Below are 26,656 nucleotides of genomic sequence, written 5' to 3' on the forward strand. Positions count from 1 at the left end.
TATTTCTGCCTTAGACTTGTCTAAGTGGATGTTCAGAGCGTTCCCTTGAGGATTAGCCAGCACTGGAGGCAATGCTGTCTGGTGATAAATTACCTGGTAAAAGTATTTAGAGTGAAGCCAAGTGAAATGTCTTCCAGGCATGCTGAAGCAAGGTATCGAGGCATTTGTGTAGCTGGTTGGACATATGGTGTCTCGTCCCATTTAGCAAGTGGGAAGCACAGCATCATCAACTGTTCTGTCTGCTGCTAAGAGCCATATGTTTACTAAATACTACTAATTCAATATTACCAGCTGTCGTAGGAAATCAGAATCTCAGCTCACGTAGCAGAAATAGGAGCTTTCAGAAAGAAAAAAAACCAAAACAATGTAGTCTATGCAGCTAAGTGCCTTGTTTTCTTTAAAATAGATAGGGTCTCAGTGCTTTAGAGCCTTTCTAGGTCTAAGTTTCTAACATGTTTTTGTACCCTTAGAAAGGATTGCCTCTCTGCAATATCTTCTGTTAATTTATCAATTTGCTTGGATTCTCACAGTGCTCAGGGTTGAGAGAGGGAGTGAGAGAGGCTCTTGGTGTGCCGAGCTATTAGGACTTGAGACATCTTTGATGCAAATGAACTTTTGCTCAGTAGAATAGTGATGAGTCTGCCAAAAAGACCAGGAAATACCTCCCGTGCATACAGATGCTGTAACTATTATTGGCTATTATCAGCTTTGTTTTTTAAATTGTTTGTACAGATTTTTTGAAAATCATGGTGAAAAAGACTGTTGTGTCCTCAGAAGTTTAAAGAAAGAGCTAGAAGTTGTCTTTACATCTGACTGTGCTCTCCATGCTAAGTAAATGGGAAGAATTGCTGCCCATTCCCATTGTTTTAAAGCTGTGTGTGCAGGTTTTGAAATGAGTGGGAACCCCTGAGACCAGACCAAGTGATTTGGTGATGGATGCTCTGCATTTTTTCAAAATGTGCTATTCACCTGAAGTTCCTTTGCAACACAGGAAAATCAGAATAATTAACAACTAACTATTGGTCAGAAAGGAGAGAAACACAAGGTTTTCAGACATTCCCAAAAGTGTGGGGCCAGCGACCTGGCTCAGGCTGGCTAGAGCACTTAGAGAAAATGATAGTCAATGTCAGGTTTTACTTCATGAAGTAGAAGCAAAAAACAGCCCCAAAATAACCAACCAAACAAACAACCCCCCCAAACCTTTCACAACTAAAACCCCATCCACCCCATCCTGGTAAGAAAACTCAAAGCATCAGGCAGCCCACGGGGATGCACTATAAACCCTTGCCTTCTCCTGGTAGCACTCCTGAAGTGACAGCTGGGGACAGGCTGGTGCCTCCCTGTGCAGTGATACCAGAAGGGTTTCATAAAAAGCCAGAGCTGACACCAGTGACAAATATGCCAGCATCTAGTATGAGCAAGGGTGTTGTATAAATATTTACATCATGATACAGATTTCACATCTAGAGACTTTTTCCTTGCAATTGAGCTGTAGCATGTTCTTCAAAGTCCTGTTTTAAAAGAGGAGGACTGGACAGAAAGTTAAGCGTTAGGTAAACAGACCTCCTGCCCTATATTGGAAACATCTGCTCAGTAGTTCCTGGTAGTATGGATGATCAGAGTATAATTAATTTTGCATAACAGAGCCAAGAATAAACCAGCATGTTGCCCTTTGTTTAACCGCTGCAAAGACTTTGTAATCAAGAGCTTTTCCTACTGTGGAAACGGGGGCTGTAAAGAGGAGATTAATAGCAAGTGTATGGTACATAATGGCTTTTATGATCTATCTGACCTTCATTACACAATAACCTTGGGAGCACTGGTTTTTCCAAGGAAAAAACAGGAGCTGCTTTGATTAAAATGATCAATATGCAGATCTGTGTATCCCAATACACAGGACTATTTCAGAGCATCTTGTAGCTGTAGAGGTGAATTAATACATCCAAGCAGGGAAGAAAAAAAAGAACAAACTAATTAAACTCAGCCCAAATCTCAAAACAAGTTTTTTTTACATTACAGCTTAACCTGTAGCACTTATTAACATAATACTTTGCCAGCTGTCCAGCACATACAAATGTCTGGTAATTATTTAACAGCATTCGATATTTATCATGCTTTGTACTAGATAAAAAGTTGGGTGAGCAAACCCCAAAATGTCTGGCTTTGGAAGAGGAGCAGGAAGGGTGCTAGAGGGACAGCAGCTGCCCTGTGTTATAGAGCAAAGCCTCCTCCCTGCTCTGACACCTCAGTGTTGTCCAGGTCAAACCGACTCACCTGTGAGCAAATGTGGAAACGTACAGAATTGTGGGAGTATAGAAAGAGCGAGCTTCTACACAGTGTGGAGAGGGAGGGGTGGAGAGGTTTGGTTATGTTAGTCAGAATTAATGATAATCAAGGTCACGCTCCAGTTGTCCAGAGATCACAGTGGGGAAAGACCACCGTTAACCCCTTCTGTTAAGCAAAGTAGGGGGTATTTAGAAAATAACGAGGAAACAGAGTTCCATGGAAAACGTTCGGATAAAGCAGTAGACACATAAACTGCCAGAACAAAAAGCTCATGAGGAGAGATGCTCTAGTGAGCAAGAAACAAGGATGCCCTCGTGTCAGTTTTGAGAAGAGGGGCACACAGAGAAACTGGAGAATATGAACTGAATCGCTCTCATTTTCAGCAAGGCAAAGGAGATTCTGCACAAGGCGAACACAACACCAGGTAAGTATTCTGATCGGCTGCATTTAGTGTCTGTCTCAGCAGTAGGTGCTTAATGAGCACCCAAACCCACCCTGCTCTCTGCTGACCAGCTGCAGCTCAGGCGTGACGCAAGGGTAGGTTTCCTCTGAGCAGTGCTGAGATGTGTGCTCTCCGTCTTTACTCCTTTCTTCCTTTTGCCTTATGTTAAGCAGCTGCACTCACTGCCCAGGCATGGTTTTGCTTCTCAGGGTGTTAGTCTGGCTCGAATGATTACACGGTCGGCTGGCAAGCATGCTGCCTCCCTTCCCCTTGCCTGTACAGAAAGTGGTGGGCTTCAACCACATATACTGAGGTTTGCTAGTAGCACCTCCTGGAGTAGGCTACCTTGCTGACTGAAACCTCTTCTGCATCTTACAACTCCTGTCTCCAGCCCTGATGGATCTTGCTGAGTGGGATCATTTAAAATACCTATAGAGGGAGAAATAGGTTGACATTCAGAGTAGCATGTGACATCCCAATACTGATGTTGAGACAGGTGCCACAATTCTCAGTAGTCATGTTAACACTTGACACCTTTCAGACGGAGTGGTTTGCCTAGCTATGGGCCATGGGGGAACATCTCTCTCCTATCACCTGGCATGCAGCCTGGGCAATGGGAGCTGCTTGGCATGAACTGAGACTCATCCTGGGTCAGAACCAAAATATAGTAGAATATGGGGGGGATGGGAGAGGAAGGAAAAGGGTTGGTGGTCTTCCTCCTCCCCTTGTTCCCACTGAGCTCCTCAGGCCCATCCTCAGCATGGCGTTCTGCTGGGGCATCTCCAGGGGAGCAGGAATGCTCCTGCATTATCCCCTTCAGATGCACTCACTGCAGAGGTCTGGCAAGTGTCTGGGAACCCTCCCTTGAGGAATACTCTGTCCATTACCTGAAGACCTGGAGCCACCGAGGCCCTAAGGCAGCATTTCCTGGTTATTTATTTTAGCTGGTATTTTTCAGTTATTTTGTTGAAAAATCATGGGGTTTTTTCTATGGCAATAAAATGCATGTCTCCATTCCTGTCAAAGTGATCTATGGAAAAAACACAACACAAAAATATTCTCCTACAAGCAGTTCTAAAATATAGATTGAAAGAGGACACACAGTCTTAGGTCACCAGGTGCCTGCTTGATGTTTGCCATACTGAAGCAGCCACCTGTAAAGCAAGCCTTGTCCTGTCAGCTGCTGAAAGATCAAATCACTTCAGTGCAGCAACTTTCTCTTAAAATAATGATAACAAAGATATCTGATGATTGGGCCAGAAGTGTGCTTGAGCTGCAGAACTGTAATAACTTTGCTAGCTGTTGAGATGCGGGTTCCTCCTGAGGGAAAGGTTATACATTAATCATTCATGGTATAATGTGAAGAAACCAGGTCATAAGGAGACTGAATACATTCTAAAAATAATGTAATCGGGTGGGGAAATGAAGAGGTTTGCAAGATCCAAACTTAGAGGACACTCCGGCTTGACTCTTTCGTCCTTTGAAACTGAAGATCCCAGATCAAATCCTACCTGGGCCTTTAGCAGTATGAGAACTGAATGAGTAAATGCAGCATCCCATGTTTAACTTCTGAGGGAGGTTGGGTACACTGGTGTTCAGTGGGGCAATGTTTTTCCCTGACTCTGCTGGGCTTTCAGGCATCTTTAGATATTTTCAAGTGTTTTGTATGTACTTAAGATGGTGGAAGTCTTCCATAGGTCCTCAATTTTGAAGATGCCTATTGCAAAGGATCTGTGTTTCTAGGTCCTCTGTCTACCAGAGAGGACTAAGAGCTGCAGAGACAACTCTTCTCTGTCCTCAGCTGCTTGGAGGATGATACAGAGGAGGAAGAGTGGGCTCTTCTTGGAGGGGCACAGCAGAAGCTCAAGAAGTACAAAGAAATGATAAAGGTACAAGTTCCAAGGGAAAGTCAAATTAAATCTAAGGAATAAGTCACAGTGAGAGTGGTCAAAGACTGGCAAAGGCTTCCCAGAGAGGCTATAGGATCTCCAAGATGACTAAGGGCCTGGAGCATCTCCCCTACCAGGAAAGGCTGAATGAAGGGCTGTTCAGCCTTGAGAAAAGAAGACTGTGAGGGGATCCTATTAAGGTTTATAAATATCTCAAGTGTGGGAGACAAAGAGAAATGGCCAACCTCTTTTCAGTTGTCTGTGGAGACAGGACAAGGGGCAATGGCTGCAAGTTGGAGCACAGGAAGTTCTGCATGAATATGCAGAAGAACTTTAACACAGTGAGGGTGACAGAGCCCTGGGACAGGCTGCCCAGGGGGATTGTGGAGTATCCTTCTCTGGAGATATTCAAGACCCATCTGGATGCCTACCTGTGCGATCTGTCCTAAGGAACATGTTTTGGCAGGGGGGTTGGACTCAATCTCTGGAGGTCCCTTCTAACCCCTACAATTCTGTGAATCTGTGAATCCCTGTAGATGTTCAAATTTCATCTGGTCTGGCCCTGAGCAGCCTGTTTTAACTTTCAAGTCAGCCTTGCTTTTGGGCTGGGTGATCTCCAGAGGGTCCCTCTGACCCAAACTATTCTGTGATCATCATGGCAGTTTGGTGAGCGAGAGGAGACAGACATCTGAGATCTTGATTACGGGGGGAAGCAACTGCAGTAGCTTCACTCCTCTGGAAGAGTGAAGTTCCTTGGACTCGGCCCAAGCCAAGCATGTCTCTGCAGGAGTTGCTGCAGTGGAAAGCCGGTGACATGTTTGTAGCAGATGAACATCATCTTTGCATAGATGAACTCTAAGAGAGACTAAGAGAAGGAAGTAAATGTCACCCTAAAGCAAACAGTGTGAAACCTTAACTTGTAAAACAGCGCTTTGCAATGACAGGGCAAATAGCACAATTGTCCTCATCTTACCCCACTACTCCAAATGAGCAGCGCTGAAACTCAAAGGCTGGCACCAAAAGGTTCTTGCTTCTTTGTCCCCTGGAGTTAATGCTTCATGGATTGTCCTGCTCACACCAGCTCTCTTCCAAAGCTAGGCTTTCCCTTCATGAATGCTTCAGCTGAGTGCAGTCCAGGGGGGCTAAATACCAATTTTCAAAATTATCTGAAATTTACCTTGATTTTTATTAGCCTAAGTGAGTATTCTCTAGTTTTTGGGGTTTCCAACCTACATTTTCCCCACCAGACACTGCACAGCTTTTACCTTGTCTCTGGAGCTCAGGGAAGATGCTATCAAGAAAACACGATGGTCATACCGCATGCTTCGCACCCATCTGTTCCAAGTTGTTTGTTTACGTCCTTTGCTCTTGTCAGGCTCCACCACTCAGACTCCCACATTTCTTGCACAGTCATTGATAAATTAAATTGTTTTTCTTCTGTATTATTAAACAGTAAGCAAACAAATAAATAAAACTCCACTTCTTCGACAAGCAGCGCCACATTCATTTCAAGGTGTTATGTGTTCCATGTTTGCTAATACCTGCTGTTAGAAAAAATTACCCTCGCTTCCTAACTCTTCATCCTGTCTCTGTTGAGCTACCTTAACATTCTCCCAAAGATTCTGGCTGTACTTAGTTCATTTGCTCCTTTGATTCTTTATTCTGCACTCTGCTTGATTCAAATAGGGAAACACCTCCCTGTTCAAAGCCACTTTGTGTCCCAAGGATTGCAGCAAAGTTACCTGTGCTGTAGTGCATAGATCCAAAACATGACAATAGCCTGGTTTCTAGCCAGTGCTAGTGACCTACTCTGTTAGTAAGGGAGTGCTGCTTACTTACACCTATCTTCTACAAAGATTCGGTCTAACAGAGAACTGGGCGTTCAAGAAAGGCAAGTTATAAAGATGAAATAGAAAACAAAGCGGGAAGAAAAATGTCTTGCACTCTTGGGAGTAAGGAGAGAAAATGCTATACCAAGGGCTTGCAGGTGATGTTTTTGGCATTTGTTTCACCAAGGGAACAGCCTACTATCTCCGATCAAGGGAAATAAGAAAATTTATCAAAGATAAATTCTTTGTCCATGGTCTGCTGGATCACAGCTTGGAGGTACCGCTGTCTTCTATGACAGTCATAGCTGATGGGACCTATTATTCCTTCTGTTACTGATTATATGGCGTGCCCAACTATGTGTGTCATCTACACTTAAACTGGCACACCTTCCAACATCTTGACTGTCAGTACTTATTGTCTCCAAGCTTCAGATGGTGCAGAAGAGAGCTTTGTTCCTGCCCCAGGACACTCTGTCCTCCTCCTCCATCAGGACCCTGCAGGAACATCACTGACTCCTTCCTGTAACTGCCTACAAGTGGCAAAGTCAAAAACTCCCAAGAGCAGGGAGGCTGAGTCATGCTTGGGGGGTTTTGCCTGCCTTATTTTTTTAGGTCTCTATTCTCATTCTGTCTACAGACTGTAAAATATGCAGATCTCTGTTGGTTTAATGCTGTTAGGAAAGTAAAAGAGCATGAAGAAGGACACAGAAAACAAAATGGATGGGGCAGCGGGCAGGTTGGGTGTGGTGCATTCTCACCCATGAGTGAAGGGATTAAAGTGACTCACTGATACATCCACACTGAGGCGTGGGGAGCCTCTCCAACATTTCCAGCTGGCAAGATCATTTGTTGTAGTGAAATGATTCAGTGACCTTAAGAATCAGCCAGAGGCCCTCTCTGGAGACTGGTGGAGAGGCAGAGTAATCGAATAGATGGGAAAGTGCACTGAATACATCTTTCTTGGTCCTGCACATGATCTCAGCATGCACAGTTCATTTTAGCTCTCTGAAAATAGCTGGCAAGCTGCTTGTGAGATTTTTCAAATCATTTTAAGGTTGGTACTCAGTTACCACTGGAAAGTATAAAGTGTATTTTAACTGTGTAGCATTTACCTTCCAGTGTAATTTTTGAGATCATCCATAACACAGGGGTCCATTTCTTATTTATTAAGGTCACCACAGAGCACTCTCCCCTAAAAAACCAAATATCCTCCCTTTGGTAAAACTGGAGAAACATTGGGTGCTGGGCACAGCTTGGGGCAGAAAGAAGCCATTCAGCCAAGCGGTGGGTTAGGTGCCTTTCAAAGTTTGCTACACCCAACTTTTAGAGTTCTGGAACATTTTTAAATTTCATGTAGCTGTGCTAAATACAAAGGCACACTACATGAAACGGGAGCTAGTAATACCCAGAGCAAGCAGATAATGTCTGCCCTCCAGAAGAACTTGAGCACCTTACAAACAGCTCTTTCAAACCTGGGCTTTGGAATTGCTGTTTACAGCTCCCACCTGATTCAAATGGGAGTTTTCCCCTCCCGTGGCGATTCCTGAAGTTATGCTGGAGCATCCGCAGCACTGCGGGGCCTCTCCGTGCCACCCCTGTGGAAAACTGCTGATTTCTCAAGATCCTGGAAGTCAGGCCAAGTCTGCTGCCGACTGTAGACTATGGCAAAACTCTTGTGTGCATATTAACAAACAGTATCAAGGAAGAAAGGGAAATGAGAAAGCTGAAACTGGCAGCTGACTGTCCAGTATCATTTTAACCAGAGGTGCGTACCAGGCCTGTTCAGCCAAGGAAGGGTCCAGAAGTGGTTATTTTACCATGTAACTCTCTCCACAGGTCTTCAAAGTCTGACCCAGAGCAACGTGTAAGGCCATTTTTTGCATTCAGCACCTGCAGGAAGCCCTTTCTCTTGTCTTCTGTTGACCCTGTGTTGCATAACATGGTAGGTGTGATCTTAACAGTAGATGCTTATCCCCACTGCAGCTATTTCTTTGATTATTTTTCCTAAGAGGATGTTTGTTCTGAATCACTGATTGAACCTTTCATTTTTTTCCCTTTTGAAGAGTTTGCTGAATGGGAAGGAAAGAGGCAGCTTTCCCTGATTGAGTAACCACATAAATTTTGCATTCCAAATAGTTGGATATTTCTGCTTTTTTTTTTTTCACTGCTCTGTGACTAATAAATGTTGTAGTCGTTGCTATAGTTATGGCTGAAAACTCCCTTTATACAAGTCCTTTATATATGAATAAGTGAGTTTTATGGCCTCAAAAAAAAAAAAAAACAAAACCTCTGTGAGCTCAGCTGTTGCCTGAGAGCAGCAGCTTCCACCTCTGGGAGGGTTACTCACTAAGGGCCTGATAGCCCATCTCAATCAGCACTTTCTACATGTCCCTCAGGAAAGCTGCAGAACCAGGCTTTAGTGCCAGCGTTGCCCCTTTTCTTGATGTTGCTTTTCTTTGTTCTTCTGTATAAAAACTTCTAGAGATTCTTTTCAGTGATTTGCCTGCCTCAATACATACTAGAAATCCTGGTGTGTCCCAAATATGCACAGCAGCAGCAAGATTAGAAGAATCATCTTTATGTGCAAGGGAATTTGTAGAAGCAAGAGATGTAAGAGCATCTACTGAAAACTTAGATCTTCAAAGTATTTTACTTTTTAAATGAGGAGGATCAGCAAAACAAACTGGACAAACGGTGCCTAAGAATGGAAATCACCACTTGCAAAGCCAGAGGACAAAGCTGTTGCCAATGTATGTGGAAAGAAGAGAGTGCTCACCCGATGAGGAGGGGCCAGTGGGAATTTGCCTGATAAGGGTGCAGGCAGTGTGCTTTTAAAGAAGGTCTGAAAACTGCTGCCAGTTACAGGCATTAGGACACCATTATTTTAGCAGCACTCCTTAAGATTTAGTTCCTCATACGGAGCTTTCCAGATCAATTTGCCTCCTTTGTCAAGGTGAACCAGAGTCGTGCACATGCTGTGGAAGGAATAGACAAGAACATTCTGCCTTTCTCCTTTTGCAATTTGCCTAGCAGACTTGACGTTATTTGGGAAGAGGAGGGGGTATGTGTTAAAAGCAATTTTCACTTGGGTATCAGCAATAACACAAAAGGCATTTGTGCCATAAAATCCAGCTATCTCCAATGACACAGCTAGCTAGAGTGCAGCTAGAAGTAAGGTGACTCGGAAAGCACCAGTGCAATTGTTTTGGTCTCGGGGCTTTGGAGTGAGCCGTACAGCACCAGAGGTACCCTGTTTCTGTAAGGTTAAAGTGTACAAATGGCACCGTGCAATCAGCAGGAATTCATGCCAAACAGACTATGAGTGTCCCTGCAGGGTTCTGCCTAAACACACAGGTTCCCTGCCTGCTGCCACTCCTTCCTTGTCTTCCTGCTCCTGGTGGCCCCATAGAGGGGAACCCATGTCAATGTCTGGGGGTTTCGGGGCAGTCAGTGACAACTGGGGTTTGTTCAATGCACACCCATGCACACCTTCTATCCCCGGGGTCTCTTTTCCCGTGCCAATGCCGACAGTAAGGTCGCTAGGTCAGTGGGACCAGGACCGTGCTACACGGTGCCCTCCCTCCTGCACTCACAGCTACAAGTCCAGAGGCCTGTCCAGAAAAAGCTGTTGGGGTTCATCTGCATGAAGGGCAAATGGACAAGAGACATGAGGAGAAAACAAAAGACAGGCTTCTCCTCGTGTGCTGATAGGAGCCCGGGGTGCAAGGGAAGCCAGTGATACTTCCTAAACTCCCGCTGCAGTTTGAGCAGCAGTACGATAGCAGAAATGTCAGCACTCACTGGAGCGTGTCATCAGATTACCAGAAAATGGCTGCTATGAGATATGCTGAAAACCACACTGTGTTTAGCTTCAAACACAGGGTCCATCTTCTGGGAGAGCAGTGGTTTGCTCGGAGAATGTTCAGAACAACCTGCAAAACACCGTGCCGCTCATGTGGGGTGACTGTTACAGCAAAGCTGGTCTGACATCCACCAAACTGAGCAGAAACGCAGGAAGAAATTGTCTGTTTCACAACAAAGTGCAAGACATAAAACTACAGCCAGCAGAGCTAAGTAACCTGGGCAGAGCAACCTGGTAACGCAGCTGCACAGCTGCCAGTATCTAACCGACCACATTGTTTTATAGAGACATGCCCAGCTTTCAGTTAGCTGGGGCTTTAGGTTGCGTGAGTGCTTGGCAAGGTAGTCAGTCACTCAAAACATGACTCAATCCAGGCAAAATAGGGGAGGTCAGCTTCAAAGCTAAACAACAAACTAGGCATCCTGGGCTACTAGTTTGCTGCCTGTTACCCAATAAGGGAAAACAATTTGGAAAGGCTGTGGGTATCACAGATACTGTATTGACCACTCTCCAGTTAGCTGGGGGATAGGTGAGTGTGAGTGGAGAGAGAAAGTGGGGCAAGAGATGAGTCATGAGGAACAATGCTGTTGTCATCATTTTTAGGAAATTAATCTCTCAGCGTGGGAGGACTTCAGCTGCAGTAGAATCCATTGCATTTTTAGAGAACAATGTGTTGCCTTGCACCACTGGATTATTTTGTTGGAGTTACAGGTGGTTTAATATGAAAAGCTGGAAAATCCTTGACTGCTTGGCAGTAACTAAAAGCATCACTGTGTTGTCAGCACTGCTCTCACCCTAACTCCCAAACACAGCACTACACCACCTGCTAGAAAGAAAGTTAACCGTCCTAGCTGAGTTTTGCTGGGGACCTACAGAAATAGATGCTGGGGACTGCTGTATCAGATGAGGTCAATGGCATGGAGGGAGCTGAGGGATTCCAAGGGATGACAGAAACATCTCAGGAGGCTATACCAGACTGCCAAGCCTAGGCTTATCCCTGGGATTCTTCTCTCCTAAGTGCAAGGAGATCCTAAGTAGGATCTGGAATCAGATGACAATCAAGTGTTGTCTGGCACTCCCAAAACTGGAAAAGATCTGATCTTGTGTCACTGTTATAATTCCCCCTGATCCCCTGGATACTGAGCTCAGCCCTATGGAAGAGTAGCTGTGTGTTATCAGGACTAAAGCAAGCTATGCCCTGTTACAAAGCAGGTGGCCACTTCAGTCTGTGAGATGATGTAGTCTGTAGAAAGGGGAACACAGTGTGCATATAGGATCACCACAGCAGGTGAGTATGCCAGAAACAGTGGCTGTTCTGAAGTTAGGGCATGATTAACTGGTAGGCATTTATTTTGGAATTACATGCAGCTGAGGATGGATTCAGTAGACAAGATACTCCACCTGATCCTGGAGAAAAGCAGAGTGTGCTGTCAGAGCTGTCAGAAATGAGTCAGTTCCTACAACATGAACATTAGAATGCATATTGCGACAGAGAAGGAACAGTGAAAATAATAATCATAGCGACATACCAAATTCCTGTTCTGAAGCAGATGGACGTGAAAGACAACTCATTTAGCAATTAGACATTCTTTAAATCACAAAAGGGAAAATTATAGAATTGCAAGGAAAAGCGAAGCACCGTGTTCGATAAGCAAGTGTCAATCCATGAGGTGAGATTTTGCATGCATGTGATGTTCATGCCAGGCAGAACAACAAAAGTAAATGTATTTGCACCAGATGCAAAACCAAGATGAGATATTGAGCGTCATATAAAGAGATGACATGAATGAATGCTCCAGGCTTTGAAAACTAGAAAAAAAAAAAAGCAGAGTGACTATGAAAGAAAGTCATTTTTATAATACTGCCACTAAAGTATTGCAATATTTAAGTATAAGACCCACAAAAAGTATTCCAACTAAAATTTTAGGCAATCCATAGAAGCCAGTGATTTCAGGTAAAGCATGTGAATTTATGATCTTACTGAAAAAAAAAAAAACCCACAAAAGATGGTTTATACAGGTAGCAAGATGCCCAAGTTAAACCAAAGTTTTTTCCAGACCTTAGTCCACCACAGCATCCCAGTATTAAATCTGTTATGATAGTACCATGATGGGTTTGCATCTCCACAGATCCCACAGCTACCATGAATTTTACCTCAGGAAGTTAATAGGATGCTGAGAACATCACCTGCTTTGAGGTGTTGGATATGTTAAAAGAAAAAAAAATAGAGATCAATAAAGTGAATAGAAATCTAGATTCCACTGTCAAAGCATTAGAGCCCACTATACTGAGAAATAAAGTGAACCGTTGTGTTGGAGCTGTGTTCTTCACATGGCAGGACAAAGATCTATTCCTAGAATTTGATGTTAAAACACTGTCCTTCGGACAAAATAAAACACCCTTCCTCCCCCAAAAATAAAAACCTTAGTAGATTATTCATACAATTCTGTTCAACAGTAACTGTCATACCACTACCAGGCTATCAACTGAGAACACTGCTTGGGAGCTGGTCCACAAGTGGACAAATACCAGTTTCCTCAAGAAGAGGGACCAAAAGGCCTGGAAAACGATTTACTGTATGGGATACAAGTATGTAGCCATGAAGCTCACCTGGCAAACAGTGCCCACAACTGCATCTATCTGCTGGAAACAGCCAGGGAAGTAAATAGAAAATTAAAAATGAGAATATTGCAGCTGCCTGAGGTATCATTCAAATGACACAAAATGGCAAAAGTGAGATGATGACAAACTGGTATGTTAGACAAGTTCAAGAAGTTAGGATCCCATTAGCAGGAGTTTAACACCCCCTTAGTAAGGTGCTACAATGGTCTGTGCCTGCATCTCTGCTCTGTGTGATGCAGGCAGACAATATGCAGTACATCCCACGCTGGGAGCCTGTACCAAGTAGTGACCTAACCCCATGAGGGCAAAAGTGATGCAAACTACATACTTGCAGTCTGAGAAAAAAAGAGTCCAAGACATTCATCAGTGTTTGAGCTCTGGGGTGAATTCTGGGTTTATCTGTCTGGTTTATAATTTACAGTGTAGATGTGTCTGTCTTACATGGAGTGACCATCAGAGAACCCTGCAGAATACGTCATTTCAGACAGCACTTCTAGAAAGAGGATGTCTGGAGGGAAAAGAAAACTTTTAAATAAAAAAAAATTTAAAGTCTTCAATGAATGTGACTGAAGCAGCAAAACTAGAACTACGCTGCCTACAACTGACTTCTTAACCAGAGCAGTCCAGAATTCAGAAATATGGTAACTGAACACAAATATGAGATCATCAGTCAGTTCTGATACCAAGGGCATCAACAAGACCAGTGTGGTGGATTGACCCTGGCTGCAGGCCAGGTGCCCACCAAAGCTGCTCTATCACTGCCCCCCTCAGCTGGACAGAGGAGAGAAAAAATAAATGGCTCATGGGTCCAGACAAGGGAGAGATCACTCACCAATTAATGTCACCAAGAAAACATATTCATCGTGGAGAAAATTAATTAATTTAATAGCAATCGAATCAGAGTAAGGTGTTCTTAAGATTTGGTTTTATTTCTCATCGCTCTGCTCTGATGAGAAATAAAACCAAATCTTAAGAACACCTTCCCCCACCCCTTCCATCTTCCCAGGCTTATCTTTACTTGCTGTTTCCTCTCCTCACCAGCAGCACAGGAGAACACCTAATGGGGGTTGTGGTCAGTTCATCCTGCATTGTCTCTGCCCCTCCTTCCTCCCTCCTTACACTCTGCCCCTGCTCCAGTGTGGGGTCCCTCCCACGGGAGACAGTCCTCCACCAGCTTCTCCAAGGCGAGCCCTTCCCATGGGCTACAGTTCTTCATCAACTGCTCTGGTGTGGATTTACCATGGGGTCACAAGTCCTGCCAGCAAACCTGCTCTAGCGTGGGCTCCTCTCTCCACAGGCCCACAAGTCTTGCCAGGAGTCTGCTCCAGCATAGACTTCCCACAAGGTCACAGCCTCCTCTGGATACATCTACTTGCTCCAGTGTGGGGTCATCTATGGGCTGCAGGTGGAATCTCTGCTCTCCATCATCCTCCAGGGGCTGCAGGTGGACTGCCTGCCTCACCACGGTCTTCTCCACAGACTGCAGGGAAATCTCTGTTCTGGCACTTGGAGCACCTCCTGCCCCTTCTATGTCATTGGCATGGGTGTCTGCAGAGTTGTTCCTCTCAGACCTTGCTCCTCTTTCTGGCTGCAAAAACTGTTCCTAAGTTCTGAGTTTCTTCCTCCTTGACTCTGCTTTTCCAGAGGTGCTACCATCATCTCTGATGGGCTCGGCCTTGACCAGCATTGGGTCCATCTTGGAGCCAGCTGGTATTGGTTCTGTCAGATGTGAGGGAAGCTTCTAGCAGCTTCTTGCAGAAACCAGCCCTGTAGTGCCTCAGCTACCAAACCTTGGCCAGGCAAACCCAATACAACCAGTTTCAAGAAAATATTTTAAGAGAAACAAAGGACAAACAAAGCCAGCTAAGGATTTAAAAGCACTTCCACCTCAAAATACACACATCTTTATTTCAAAAAGCCAGACCACAGGGGAGAAGCTTTCGCTTTTGGATACTGAATAGTGAAGACAGCATAAGCATTTCAAATGGTGTTGAATATAGAGGCAGCCAACTCAAGGATACATCAGGGCCATCTGGGAGCAAAAGCTTGTCTCCAGAAAATGAGCAGCATCCCCAGTGCACTTTTCCACAGGCCAAAACTGTCTTTTTGTTACAAATGACAGGTCTATTTGCAGGGAGATTATGCTCTGTGTCTGGGAATTTCATCGTATGACTTCATCCTGCTGCCACAGTTGATCAAATAGCAAGGCTGAACTGCAAGATAAAATTGTTATTTTAAAGTCTATAGAATGTACTTGATTAAAGAAAAAAACCCCAGGCCAATCTGGAGAAATATTTCACAAGGAGTACCAGTAGCACTTTGGTATACCAGAGTTGTCATCCAAACATGCATGTTCCTTGGTTCCTGTGGTGCAGCACCATGAAACTCTGCAGTAACAAAAGGGGGACTGGAGAAGGATGAGAGGGATGCAGAGGCCAACGCCTGCAGTGGAGGAAGGGTAGGAGAGCTCCCATCAGCAGAGAGAACCTCTCAGTGTCAAGGAAAATCATGTACTTGGAGATAAGACACAAAGGAAGTCATGGAAGATAGTGAAACACACACTGTTGGCAAGACAGGTAACTGACCCCATGTGTCTCAGGGCCACCAGCTGCACCTGAGATCAGTTAAAGGTTGTCAGCATGGAAAGATGATATCTAAGAGACAAAAAGGAAGACATTTAAAGGAATGAGAAAGCAAAACCAAACTAAAGCACAGGAGAACTTCCCTTCCTGGCAGTGTTCAAGGCCAGGTTGGAAGGGTCTTTGGACAACCTGGTCTAGTGGAGGGTGTGACTGCCCGTGGCAGGTGCAGGGGTGGAACCAGATGACCTCTGAGGTCCCTTCCAACCCAAACCATTCTGTGATCCTACGATTACTTTCACTGTTTTTCAAGCATGATTAATTACACCACATTCCCCTGCCAGAGGTGCTACTTACATCATTCCCTCTTAATATAATAATTCAATTTTTTTCTTATATGTATTTTTCCAAATCAAAATAATTCAGTTGTTGACAATGACATCTTCATTTCTTTTTCTAATAGGTTTTTTGGAGGGCGGGGGATGAGTCAGCTTGTCCTGACTTTAGTCTCTCCATCTTCTTTACTATCTCCTTGACTCTCACCCTGACTTTACTACCTCCTTCTTCTCCATCTTCTCCATCTTTACCACCTCCATCTTTCATGTGTGAAAATACATGAAGACCTGATGTTTCTTGCAGCTGCTGGTATTTCTGAGAAGCGATGTTCTCCTCTCTTCTTGTCCAACATTTTGTTTGAACCTGTGATGGTTAGTTGTCCTCCAAGAACCAGCCTCAGTTCAAATTCCTGAGTGCACTGGTACTGACCACCAGGCGTCCTTCTGTGGGGTCTTTTTCCATGGGGGATGCTCTTCCACAGCCTTCTTTCTCCCCCACAGCCACAGCCTGAGCCATGAAGTGGGGCAGTGGGGCTCTGACTATGTTGCTGGAGCACCATACAGACAAATGTCTCAAGTCCTCTGTCTGCAAAGACTTGCTTTAGTAACATGAAAAATTAATATCACAGGTATTTTATAAATAGGAAAACTAAGGACACGAAGCCTAAGTAATTTGCCAAGGGCCATGTGCATGCAGAGGCAGAAATAACAATGACATAAATTACGATTAATAAAGTCTATGAAATAGAATTGCATCAAGTAGATTTTACTTCTCCCACTATTTGGTCTTTAACAAATCATTAAATGGCATAAATTACAGTGACCTTCCAGAAACCATTGATACTTTCCCAGTTTCCAGAAAGAGAAAACTGGCCTGTTCATCTTCTGCTTTCCCTTTTCTCCTTGCCAAAGAAAACCAACCCCAAAACTTTTTAATGGGTGGGATCCCAGAGGATACGGTGTTAATCTTGGCTGGACTGAAATTTGGGGTAGGGCAGCTGCCTGTTTTACAAGATTTCAGGCAAAACCTGCTGGTTTTAACAAACATGCCTTGTTGGTTTGTTGGGGTTCTTTACTTCAGACTGTGACTAAGGTAGGAAAATGCAGGTAGCCCAACCTCCTTTTCTACACTCCCATCAAGCAATTGGTAAACTCTCAGAGATTACACCAAGGTTTGAAGTGATTGAGAGCTGTTTCATCTGAAATGAGGTAGCAGTCTCCCCTTGTTGCTCACCTTTGTCATGTGCAGCATGTGAAGTATTCCATGGATAAGCAGTGACTCAAAGGGCCCTTAGCAGCTGCTGAGCTGTTTGATCAGTTTGGCTCTGGAAATACTGAGCCAGAGTCAGAAAAGATGTACAAAGAGCCTTGCAAGCAAAGTTACATGACTATGAACTTGGTATGAGAGGAGACCAAGCAAAACAAAGCAGAACACAAAGGCACAATTTGCTTGCTGTTAACGATGCCTCTGTAACATCACAGGCTGTCTCTAAGCTATATTTTCCACTGCATTGCCAGCTTGCAAAACTTTTAATGGAACAAGTTTTTCTGGCAGAAGAACACTGATTTTTATCTTTAATGAGCAGCCTCTCTATCATTTAGCTTCAGGAAACAGCTTCCTGGTTGTAAACTGCTTGAGAGTGCTGACAGCCAGTCAACTTCAAAAACAGCCAGAAGAAACTTTCTCGCTAACTTTGGGAAGGAATGAAAAAATGCTGCAAGGTGCAGATGATGTTGTTATGGAGCAGGAGGACTCTGCTTCCCAACATGGAGAAATTACAAGTTGGGATATCAATGACATCAAACTTCCCCAGGTATGTGTCTGTGTCTGAGAGCTTTATCCAATTCTGTCCACTTCACCACTGATCTTAAATGCTTTCTCAGCTGCCTCTGCCTCATTGCCTTTATTCTCTTTGCCACCTCAGGGAATAGGACAGTGTTTCACTGAAAATCTAGAAATATTGAGAAAATACTGAAGTTTCCATGTATTTTTCCTTAAATGCATTATTGCAAGAGCTGCTGTTACATGAAAAAAGGCAATGCTGCAGATGTGTTACTTCTTCAGTCTACCGATAGATGAGGAGCAGAGAAAGCAGGGGAAAAAAATATCTCCTGCTGTGGGTGATCAATTAGAGATGTCCAGGACTTGCCTTTCACCCCAGGTAGTGCTTTATGAGAAGCAAGCACAGCACCCATGACTGCCTTGCAACTCAGGGCACTCAGCCTTGCTGCATCAGGATGGCTTTCGACACAAAGGCAACATTCCTTCCATGAGCACGTAGGAAAAGCTTGCTGCTTGTTTGGAGAGATTTGCTGAGAGACAGAATAGTGATCTTCCCCTCCCTCAGCCTTTTTCTAGTCCTCTCATCTAAAAAAAATCAGCCATGCTCTCCATTGAAAACCCACTGCACCCTGCTCACCAAGGTCTTCTCCCTGTCCCTCAGCTCAGCATTATTTGTGCCAGATTCCTCCTGCTGCGGTCCTTCAGCGTCCAGCTCTGCCTTTCACCTCCCAGCCCTGTCTCTTTACCTGATCCCAGCCTCTTCCACTGCTGTTTGCCTGAAGTCTCCATGTCCCAGGCTGCCTCCTTCCCTGCTCTTCACCCCAAGGTCACCTTCACCTGCATTTCGGCCTGGAGGCTTTCTCCACACCCTTCCCTGTGCTATCCAATGGCTTCTGGGAGAGTATAGGGACTTTTGACTTCTCCATTGATGTTCTTGCTGCTGTAGTGGCTGCCAGTGGCTGGGATCAGCAGCAGGTATGTTAGGTGTTTTGCAGCTTACTGCATTTTACTCTGTTGACTGTACCCACTGAGGAGATGTGTATTTGGTCTTTTGTTGGGTTTGGGTTTTTTTTTCTTACTGAGTTTTTGCTTTATTGTTCCTTACAGTGTTGTCCTTGGGTTTGTTTTGTTTTTTTCCTTAGCCCATAGCAATGAAAATAAAATCTGGCCAGGACATCAGGTTTCTTTGGTTTGGACTTGAGGAAAATCACCGTTGATGTCTTTCATGGCAGTTAGGCCAAAACGAACCAAAGTCCAGAACTAGAGACCAACAAATGTGGGCATAGTCTCAGTCTGAATCAGCATTCACCCATTTTCCATCGAGCTGAGCCAAATGATTCTGTGTAACGCTGCTATGAATAGCCTGAAAGGCAAAGCAGGATCTCTGCTGTGAAAGCTAACAGGGACTGTCAGGGACTGCTGCCTGCAGGGAAATTATTTTCTCTTTTATGTCAAGCACCTCACCTTCCTCTCCTGGGGAAGTTCTGGACAGGGATGGACCCATGTATAAGTGAGAATAACCTCCTGGCCAGGCTTTCTGGGGTTCGCAGGAAGCCACAGGGAGCAATGTTTTTACTGGTCCATCCTGACAACCAGCATCACTTGCTGGAGTCACGCAGGCTAGGCAATACCCAGCAGAGGACCAGGTGTGCTGAGCTCTTGCACAGTCTCTTCTCTTCCCCCAGCCTAAAACGTGTCTTGCTTTGGTGTCTCCACAGGATGTCAGACAGACAGATTGGTTTCAAGAGTGGCCAGATTCCTATGTAAAACATATCTATAGCTCACAGGATAAAAATGCTCAGAGGCACCACAGCAGCTGGGCCATGAGAAACACCAACAACCACAACTCTCGCATCCTAAAAAAGTCCTGTCTGGGGGTGGTGGTCTGTGGCAACGACTGCTCGACCATGGATGGGAGGAAGATCTACCTAAGACCAGCCATCTGTGATAAAGCTAGGCAAAAACAGCAGCGTGAGTATGAACGTGGCTGTTCATTATATGGCCGCTCGCAAATGAATACAACATAAAGGAAATCAAAGTAGAGGACACCCTTTGGATTATGCTGCCATTCCTTGTATTCAAAGGGAAAGCTTGATTTTGGAACGCTGATTTTACATTTCTTACTGTTGGGGGAAGAGTTGTTTCCTTGTTCGTTTTCTTTTTTTTCATGTCTTTCATTTTTCTGATGGTTAGAGATTGATTCACAGCCTACTCAGGCCCATGAATGAGGCTACTGAGAAAGCTATGTAGTGCAGTTTCCTGCTGCTCTGTTCCTGCTGACCTGAGTGGTTGCTTCATTATTGCGGGAAAGGGCCCAAGAGTAACTCTTTCTTACAGGAAAGAAATTGCTCATAAACTATGATGACTGAAAAATAGTCCTCATAGTCATTTCACCAGGGCAAGACAATGCAAATAGAGAACATGAACTGCAGGCACATTTTTAACAAGACCATTCCAAACAACTGTTGATTGCTCAGCAGAGCTAGCACATACCGATTTCTGGATCTGATTAATATTTTGGCTAAAGAAAGGTATTACTCAAGCATTCGCTGAGGTCAGAATGGTGTGCTCCAGAAAAAATCAGACAAGAATACATATGACATTCTAAAAACAACTAAAACTGACCATAATAAATAATAAGTTGATAACAAAGCTATATTTTCCAGTTATATTTAATTATAGAACAGAATAAAGCCAGTTATTAGTTTGCTTATATTCATTTTTGCTTACGTTTGAAAGGTTTTTTGCATAGTTTTTCTCAGTCCAGTTTCTGAGCCCCAAACCAGAAGTGGCAATCCACCACCAATGAACCATTGTATCACATGGAATTCACCTGATCGGTGTTGTACAGAGACTATTTCCCACCATCTTTGCTCCAGGGAAGTGCTGTCCAAACTGCAGTGGACCCCTGCGGCTCCTTTCCTGCCGAGGTCACGGTGGTTACCCAGTTACCAACTTCTGGAGGCATGAAGGCCAATTCATATTTTTCCAGGTTGGTATGAGATCACCTTACATTATACAAGCTTAATTTTAAAGAATGTTTTTTCAGATTGATAAAGGGTATTTTGTTGTTGTTGTTCCAACCAATAAGAGTCATTGAATATGACACGGTCAAATGACTGTAACAAGAAAAATTTTCACAATGAGGGGACAAGGTCCTAAGCAACTTGATCTAACTCTGAAGATAGTCCTGCTGAGCAGCAGGTCGAACTGGACCCCCAGAGGTCCTTTCCAACCCAAATGAACCTATGGTACTATGATTTTAGAGCACATTGTATTTTTAATTTAGGCTCCCATGAAAACCTGTTGCTTTTGAAGCACTTTGCCTTGGGTACATAGAAACCAATGAATCCTCAAAAAGTCAGAAATGCCATGTTATCTCAATCTCTTCTCCAAGGCACCATGCATAAGCATGAGGCTATCTTACAGCAGCAAATGGTTGCACCCAAGATGGAAAATGCCACCTGTGCATTACAGGTAACATACCTGGAAAACAGTATATGCAGGTGATTAAATAATGGGCACTATTTCCTTGAATCCATAGTCCTGGTTTAGTACCACAGCCACTGAACTATCTCCTGTTTCCCAGTGTTTCACTTATGTGCAGGTTAAATGAAATGAATTCTCTGTGGACTCTAATGGAAATTAATGTTCTGATAAACACATCTCAAGTGTGAGAGAAATGGAAATGCCAGGCTACAGAAAACTTTGTGGCTTCAACTGTGGCTCTAGTATGCGGAGTCTCTTCTGTGCAAAACGTGGTACTCTGGTTTTATGATTTCAGAGAATTTCTAGCCCATCACACTTCACCTGAGCTATGTCTGTTATTCGGCCTCACATGAATAAGTCTTGTTAAATAAAAAGCATTAAATCAGGCCATACGTGTGGTTTTGGCCTGTGCTACAAATTCTCCTCCCTTAATAACAAAGTTGTTTCTAACTTTAACATATCATAATTCCTTTCTAAAGTCCAAAGGAGCTCATGACCATCCACGTCCAGAAACAAAACTAGAAGCAGAAGCAAGAAGATCAATCCAAAAAGCACAGACAGCTTTTTCCTCATCTTCTCCAAGATTAAAAAGAATCCGGGAGATTGAGGTAACTTATTGTCATTCAATGAAATTGTGGGGTCAGTGATCCATGGTTCAAGACATGGTGGAAGCTACCTGGGCTTTGGGTCTGGGTGGGAACAGGCTTTACACCTCTGCATTCTGCCTCCCCATGATCAGGCCAAGAAGGAGCAGGGCTGTCCTGAATGTCCTGCTCTGCTCAGCACCCCCCATCTGGAGCCTCTTTGGGCCTGGTGGCAGCAGAGGATTACATTTATACTGGTAAAGCAGGGCCAGAGGGCAGACTTGTTCACATCACTTGGTCCCTGCCATGGATTTGTCCAGTGCTAACTTGTGCTCACAGACAAAAAGCCCTAGCACGGGTCAGGAGGACAGCATGTGCCAGGGAGCATTCCCTGGCAGGATTTTGGGCGAGGTTGCATTAGGTTTGGATCCCTTCACTGTACACAGCTGGTTTTGAAGCTGCTTGTGCACCTACAAGGTGTCATGCTACAAGCCACAGGCAACAAAGATCTCAAGCTGATGCTGTGAAAGGCGGCCTTGGTGGGCTGCAGCACAGCCCTTGCATCATTTCACTGCGGGTCCAGAGGTCACCCAAGGACAGGATGTAGTGTGGACACTGCCAGGCCATGCCTTTAGGTCCCTGTTACCAACAACTGTCCTTGGTCCCACTTTAATTAGCAGCATGGACATAGCTTTAGAGGCCCAGCTCTCCCCTTTTTTCAATGAAAGAGTTGCCTTTAGATATTTTTCCTTTGAGTTCTTTGTGCTGCTCCAGAAGTTTAATTATTATTAAAAGAATCTGGAAATAAAGCAATTACATGTTTAGCCTCATCAATAATGACTTTGAATGAAAATATTAGAAGGCTTTCATTGGATTTAACTTCAGTACTGATTGTGCCACCTCATGAAAAAATTGTAACAAATGTACTCTTGAAAAACAGGACGATGGGTGGTGTGTGTGTACACATATGCACACTGTACACTCTTTACTACAGAACACAATATATAATATTACCTATATGATATGCCTATTACATAGAGTGCATCCTGACAAAACAAACTTGGCATTAACAAGGCAAATCCAGAAATCCTTGTTCCTTCTTCCTCCAGCCCCCCAACCTTTATTTAAGAAAACCCAGTTACCTCAGTAGCAGGCCTGGATTGTTTTATTCACAGAGTTAATGCCCATCAGGGAGGGGGATGCTCTCCTGCAGGACAGCTGCCCCTGAGCAGGATTGGACCACCTGAAAATCCTCAAGGGCTGTGAGGGCACCCTCAGGTGCAGGAGGCACTCTCCCACCCTTGGAGAGACAGTGGAAGGTCACATTTTCTCCATGATGACATGTGTCCCAAGATCCTCAACTGACGTGGAAGAGATGCCTCATAAAAGCAAAGCCACCCTCCACCTCTGCTTGTCCCTCCTAGGTTTTGCCAGAGTTGATAAGAACATCCCCCCCGGCCTGGTGTGCCCCATTTGCCCACCTGGTCTCCAGGAAGGCTTTGAAGGCAGAAGAGTGCTTTGGAGGAATTACAGAAGCATTGATGTTCAAACACCATGGCTGCTGGGTATTGAAACACTTGTGAAAGCATCTACAGAGATGCTAGGGATTGCTTGATGGAGGCAACTGGGTAGAGCAGTGAGGCTGTCCCCAGTAACCTTCCTTGCAAAGGCTGTGTTACACACAACTGTACACCACTGGTCTTCACACATGGTTTCTCTTTTGATCTGCTAGAAGTGGTGCATCCTCCCCAGCCTGGGGTTTGGTTTGGTATAGTAATCAGTGCTCCTCCAGCTACAGATAAAAGAGATAATTGAACTGGTTGGGGACAGACTTCTTAAATGCATGGCATGGTGTGCAGGGGGATCCAGGAGCCCAAGAAATAGATTATGAGTGAACAGAGGAAGTTAAACCCATTTGAATGGAATACAAAATTTAGATGTAGCTATTTCTACTGGACATACTCAGGATTACCCCAAATACTCAGGAAAATGCTAAAAACCAGAGCTCAGGAGTGACTCTCATGGAGACACACTGACTTGGGATGGGAAGGTCAGAGGGTACACAATATCCTAGTGGGGGCTTCTTGACACACATGTCTGGAAATATAAGCATAACAAAATCAGCAAAACATCTGTATAAATCTCTAACAAATACAGAAACAATGATTTTCATATCAATGGTTTAATTCTGTTCCTACAAACACTAAAAGAGTCCTCACCAAGAAAATGTTACCGAGCCATGTGGGTTTTTTCTTCTATACGTGAGCCTAATGGTCTTACTGAGGTCAAGTTCTCTCTAGGCACGTCTTCATCTTTCCCTTCCTACAACATTTTCCCAGTGTTTTCATTTTTAGTAGGAACAGACCAAAGATGTCATAAATATCTAATTGTGGAGCCTGCTCTTCAGCTGGTTGGACTCAGTGCAGTCAGAGTCCACTTACCTTCAACTGGCTTTATGGTTCATGGCTTTCCAGCAGGCTTTTCTTGGGAATAACCCATCATATTCATGTTCTGCCAAGACTGACTGCAATACAACTAACTCAGGAGCCTGATTTGACACACAGAACCTGTGTCACTGAAACCACAAAAAGATTTCTGAAACAGTTAGATTTTAACATGCTCACAGGAGACCAGGGAGGAGAACTTCAGAAGAATGCATGAGCTCAAAATACAGCAAGTGATACATAGGATGTTTTTTCTTTGGCACCAGCAGGTACTTACCTGAAGGTGGCCTGGGCCCTACATCAGGTTGTTAGAATCCCTTCTCATGATGAGAGAACAGCTGAAAAGAGCTTTGTTACTCTGGCAGTCAGCAGAATCACTATAATTAAATAGGTGCAAAAACAGAATTACAAAGAGGAGACACCTGTAAGTACTTACAGGAAATGATAGCCCAGAATGAGTGTTCTGAAGGGAATTAAAGGTTGCAAAATCATAATCCAATAATTAGGGCAATTAAAGAATTTCTGAAATATCCAGGAAAAAATATCCAGAAGAATAATTCTCGTGTGCTGCTCCCTCCCTGAATGCAATTTTTTGTGGGGTAAAAAAATGCAAAGAAAGGTTAAATTTATCAGTTAGGAATAGAAGTGTAGTCTTGAAAAGCTGAAGCATATTACTGCAGTAAAAATATCTCTTCGAAACAGTTTTAAAAAATCAGACTGAACTTTTCCAAACTCCATAGGAAAAAAATATTACATAGTCTGTGGTGTCAAAGGTATTAGCATAATTTCAGTTTCAGGTATGCTGGCAGCAGACTGTGAGGGCTGTGAATGTGAGGTCTAACAAGTCTTTCGGTATAAAACAGGCTTTGGGCAAAAAACGGTGAAACAAAGGCAGCCCTTTGTGTAGGAGCTGTGTTTGGTTTGCCCTTGAAGGCCACTGGCTCTGCCCTGCAGGAAGGCGCTGCTGCGACGTCTGCTTTGTTACCGGGATTAATGGGATGCATTCGTGAGGGTCTCTTGCAGGAGGGGTTTTATTTCATGCCGCTGTTTGTTTTACTAATTCATGCTTTGCTTTCCCAAGTCTCTGACAGGTGTGATGCCAATGCAGAAGGCTTTGCCTTTGCTTCTTTCCAAGCCCGATGGTTACACACTGCCTGCTGATTTTGGGGGACATTTAAGCAAAAGCTTCCAGGAGCCAACACTGGGCAGCTGCTCTGGGCGGCTGCCATGCCCAAGGGCAGCTGGGGAAGATGGGGACTCCAGAGATGCACCAACCTGGAGCAGGACCCTGGCCCTCAGGAGAAGCCCCAGCACTGGGAGGCCTTGCAATAGCCCTGCCATCCCCACCACTGAGATGCCCTGCGCAGCCCCTTCTTCCCAGCACTGTGCCCAGTCCAGCACCCATCACATCCTGCCTATGACAGAGGGTGGCCATGACTCCTTCAGGCCTAATGCCGGCCCTTTGGGGGGTGAATCCTGTGAGGAGAAATCCCTGCTGGCCTGCAGCAGCTCCTGCCTGCCTCCACTGCCATACCCTGCAGCTCAGGGAGGCCCCTGCCCCACAGCGAGTGGGGCACAACATAACCACCAGCTCTTGGCACCTCTGAGGGGAGACAGGGGTGAAGGAGGGTGCTGTATGGGTGTCAACCAGTGCTACGACGACACGTTTTTTAACCTGTACCTGTTACGATGAGCGGGTTTAAATGTCCTGTCTCTCCTCTGGCAACGTGACTAATTTTTGATCCCTGCTGCAACACCAATGTGAAAGTGGTACCACACCAATTCCCTCTTTAGTTCCTCGTGCCAGCCTCAGGAGGGGTTTTCAGACCTGAAGACTCGTTTTTGCTGTTTTGGGGTTTTTAACTGCTGTATTTTCCCCCACTGTTTTGTTGATTTAATAAAAGTTACCAGCTCTTCTTACAGACTACGTCACTGCCATTCTGGTTTGGTAGCACTCCAGTCCCCCTTGATACTCAGTTTATTCAAGCCAGTGGGACTGTAGAAGGTGCAGATGAATGACCTCAAGGACTTTAACTGCTCTGTGCGACCCTCTGGACTCCTCCAGTTTCTTTGAGCAGTGATCTAAGTCCCTCCACTGCAGCAGCCCTGTCGATGTTTTGTACAGAATCATCACAGAATTGTTTGAGTTGGAGGGGGCCTTCAAAAATCATCTAATTCCAACTCCCTTGCCATTTGCAGGGACACCCTCCACTAGACCAGATTGACCAAAGCCCCATCCAGCCTGGCCTTGAGCACTGCCAGGGAGGGAGCAGACACAGCTTCTCTGGGCAACCTGTGCCAGGGCCTCACCACCCACACAGGGAAGAATTTAGATTTAGCTAATCCAAAATTACCGTCCTTCATCTTAAATCCTAGTCCTATCACTCCATGCCCATGCAAACAGCCCCTCTCCAACTTACCTGTAGGCCTCCTTCAGGTATTGGAAGGCTGCTGTAAGGTCTCCCCCAAGCCTTCTCTTCTCCAGGCTGAACACCCCCAACTCTCTCAGCCT

The 26,656-nt window shown here is 44.6% G+C and overlaps 1 protein-coding gene across 1 annotated transcript; it reads left to right on the forward strand.

The window, feature by feature from the left end:
• Positions 1-17,556: 17,556 nt before the first annotated feature.
• On the forward strand, positions 17,557-25,837 carry GCM1 (glial cells missing transcription factor 1; the record flags this gene model as incomplete). Its single annotated transcript, XM_084261164.1, has 5 exons — positions 17,557-17,658; positions 19,346-19,598; positions 20,507-20,619; positions 21,596-21,724; positions 25,226-25,837. 5 exons carry the CDS (start codon positions 17,557-17,559, stop codon positions 25,835-25,837), a joined length of 1,209 nt encoding a protein of 402 aa, XP_084117290.1.
• Positions 25,838-26,656: the final 819 nt, after the last annotated feature.

The sequence above is a fragment of the Gallinula chloropus genome (genome assembly GCF_964237585.1).
Source record: "Gallinula chloropus genome assembly, chromosome: 3".
NCBI classification, from domain to species: domain Eukaryota; kingdom Metazoa; phylum Chordata; class Aves; order Gruiformes; family Rallidae; genus Gallinula; species Gallinula chloropus.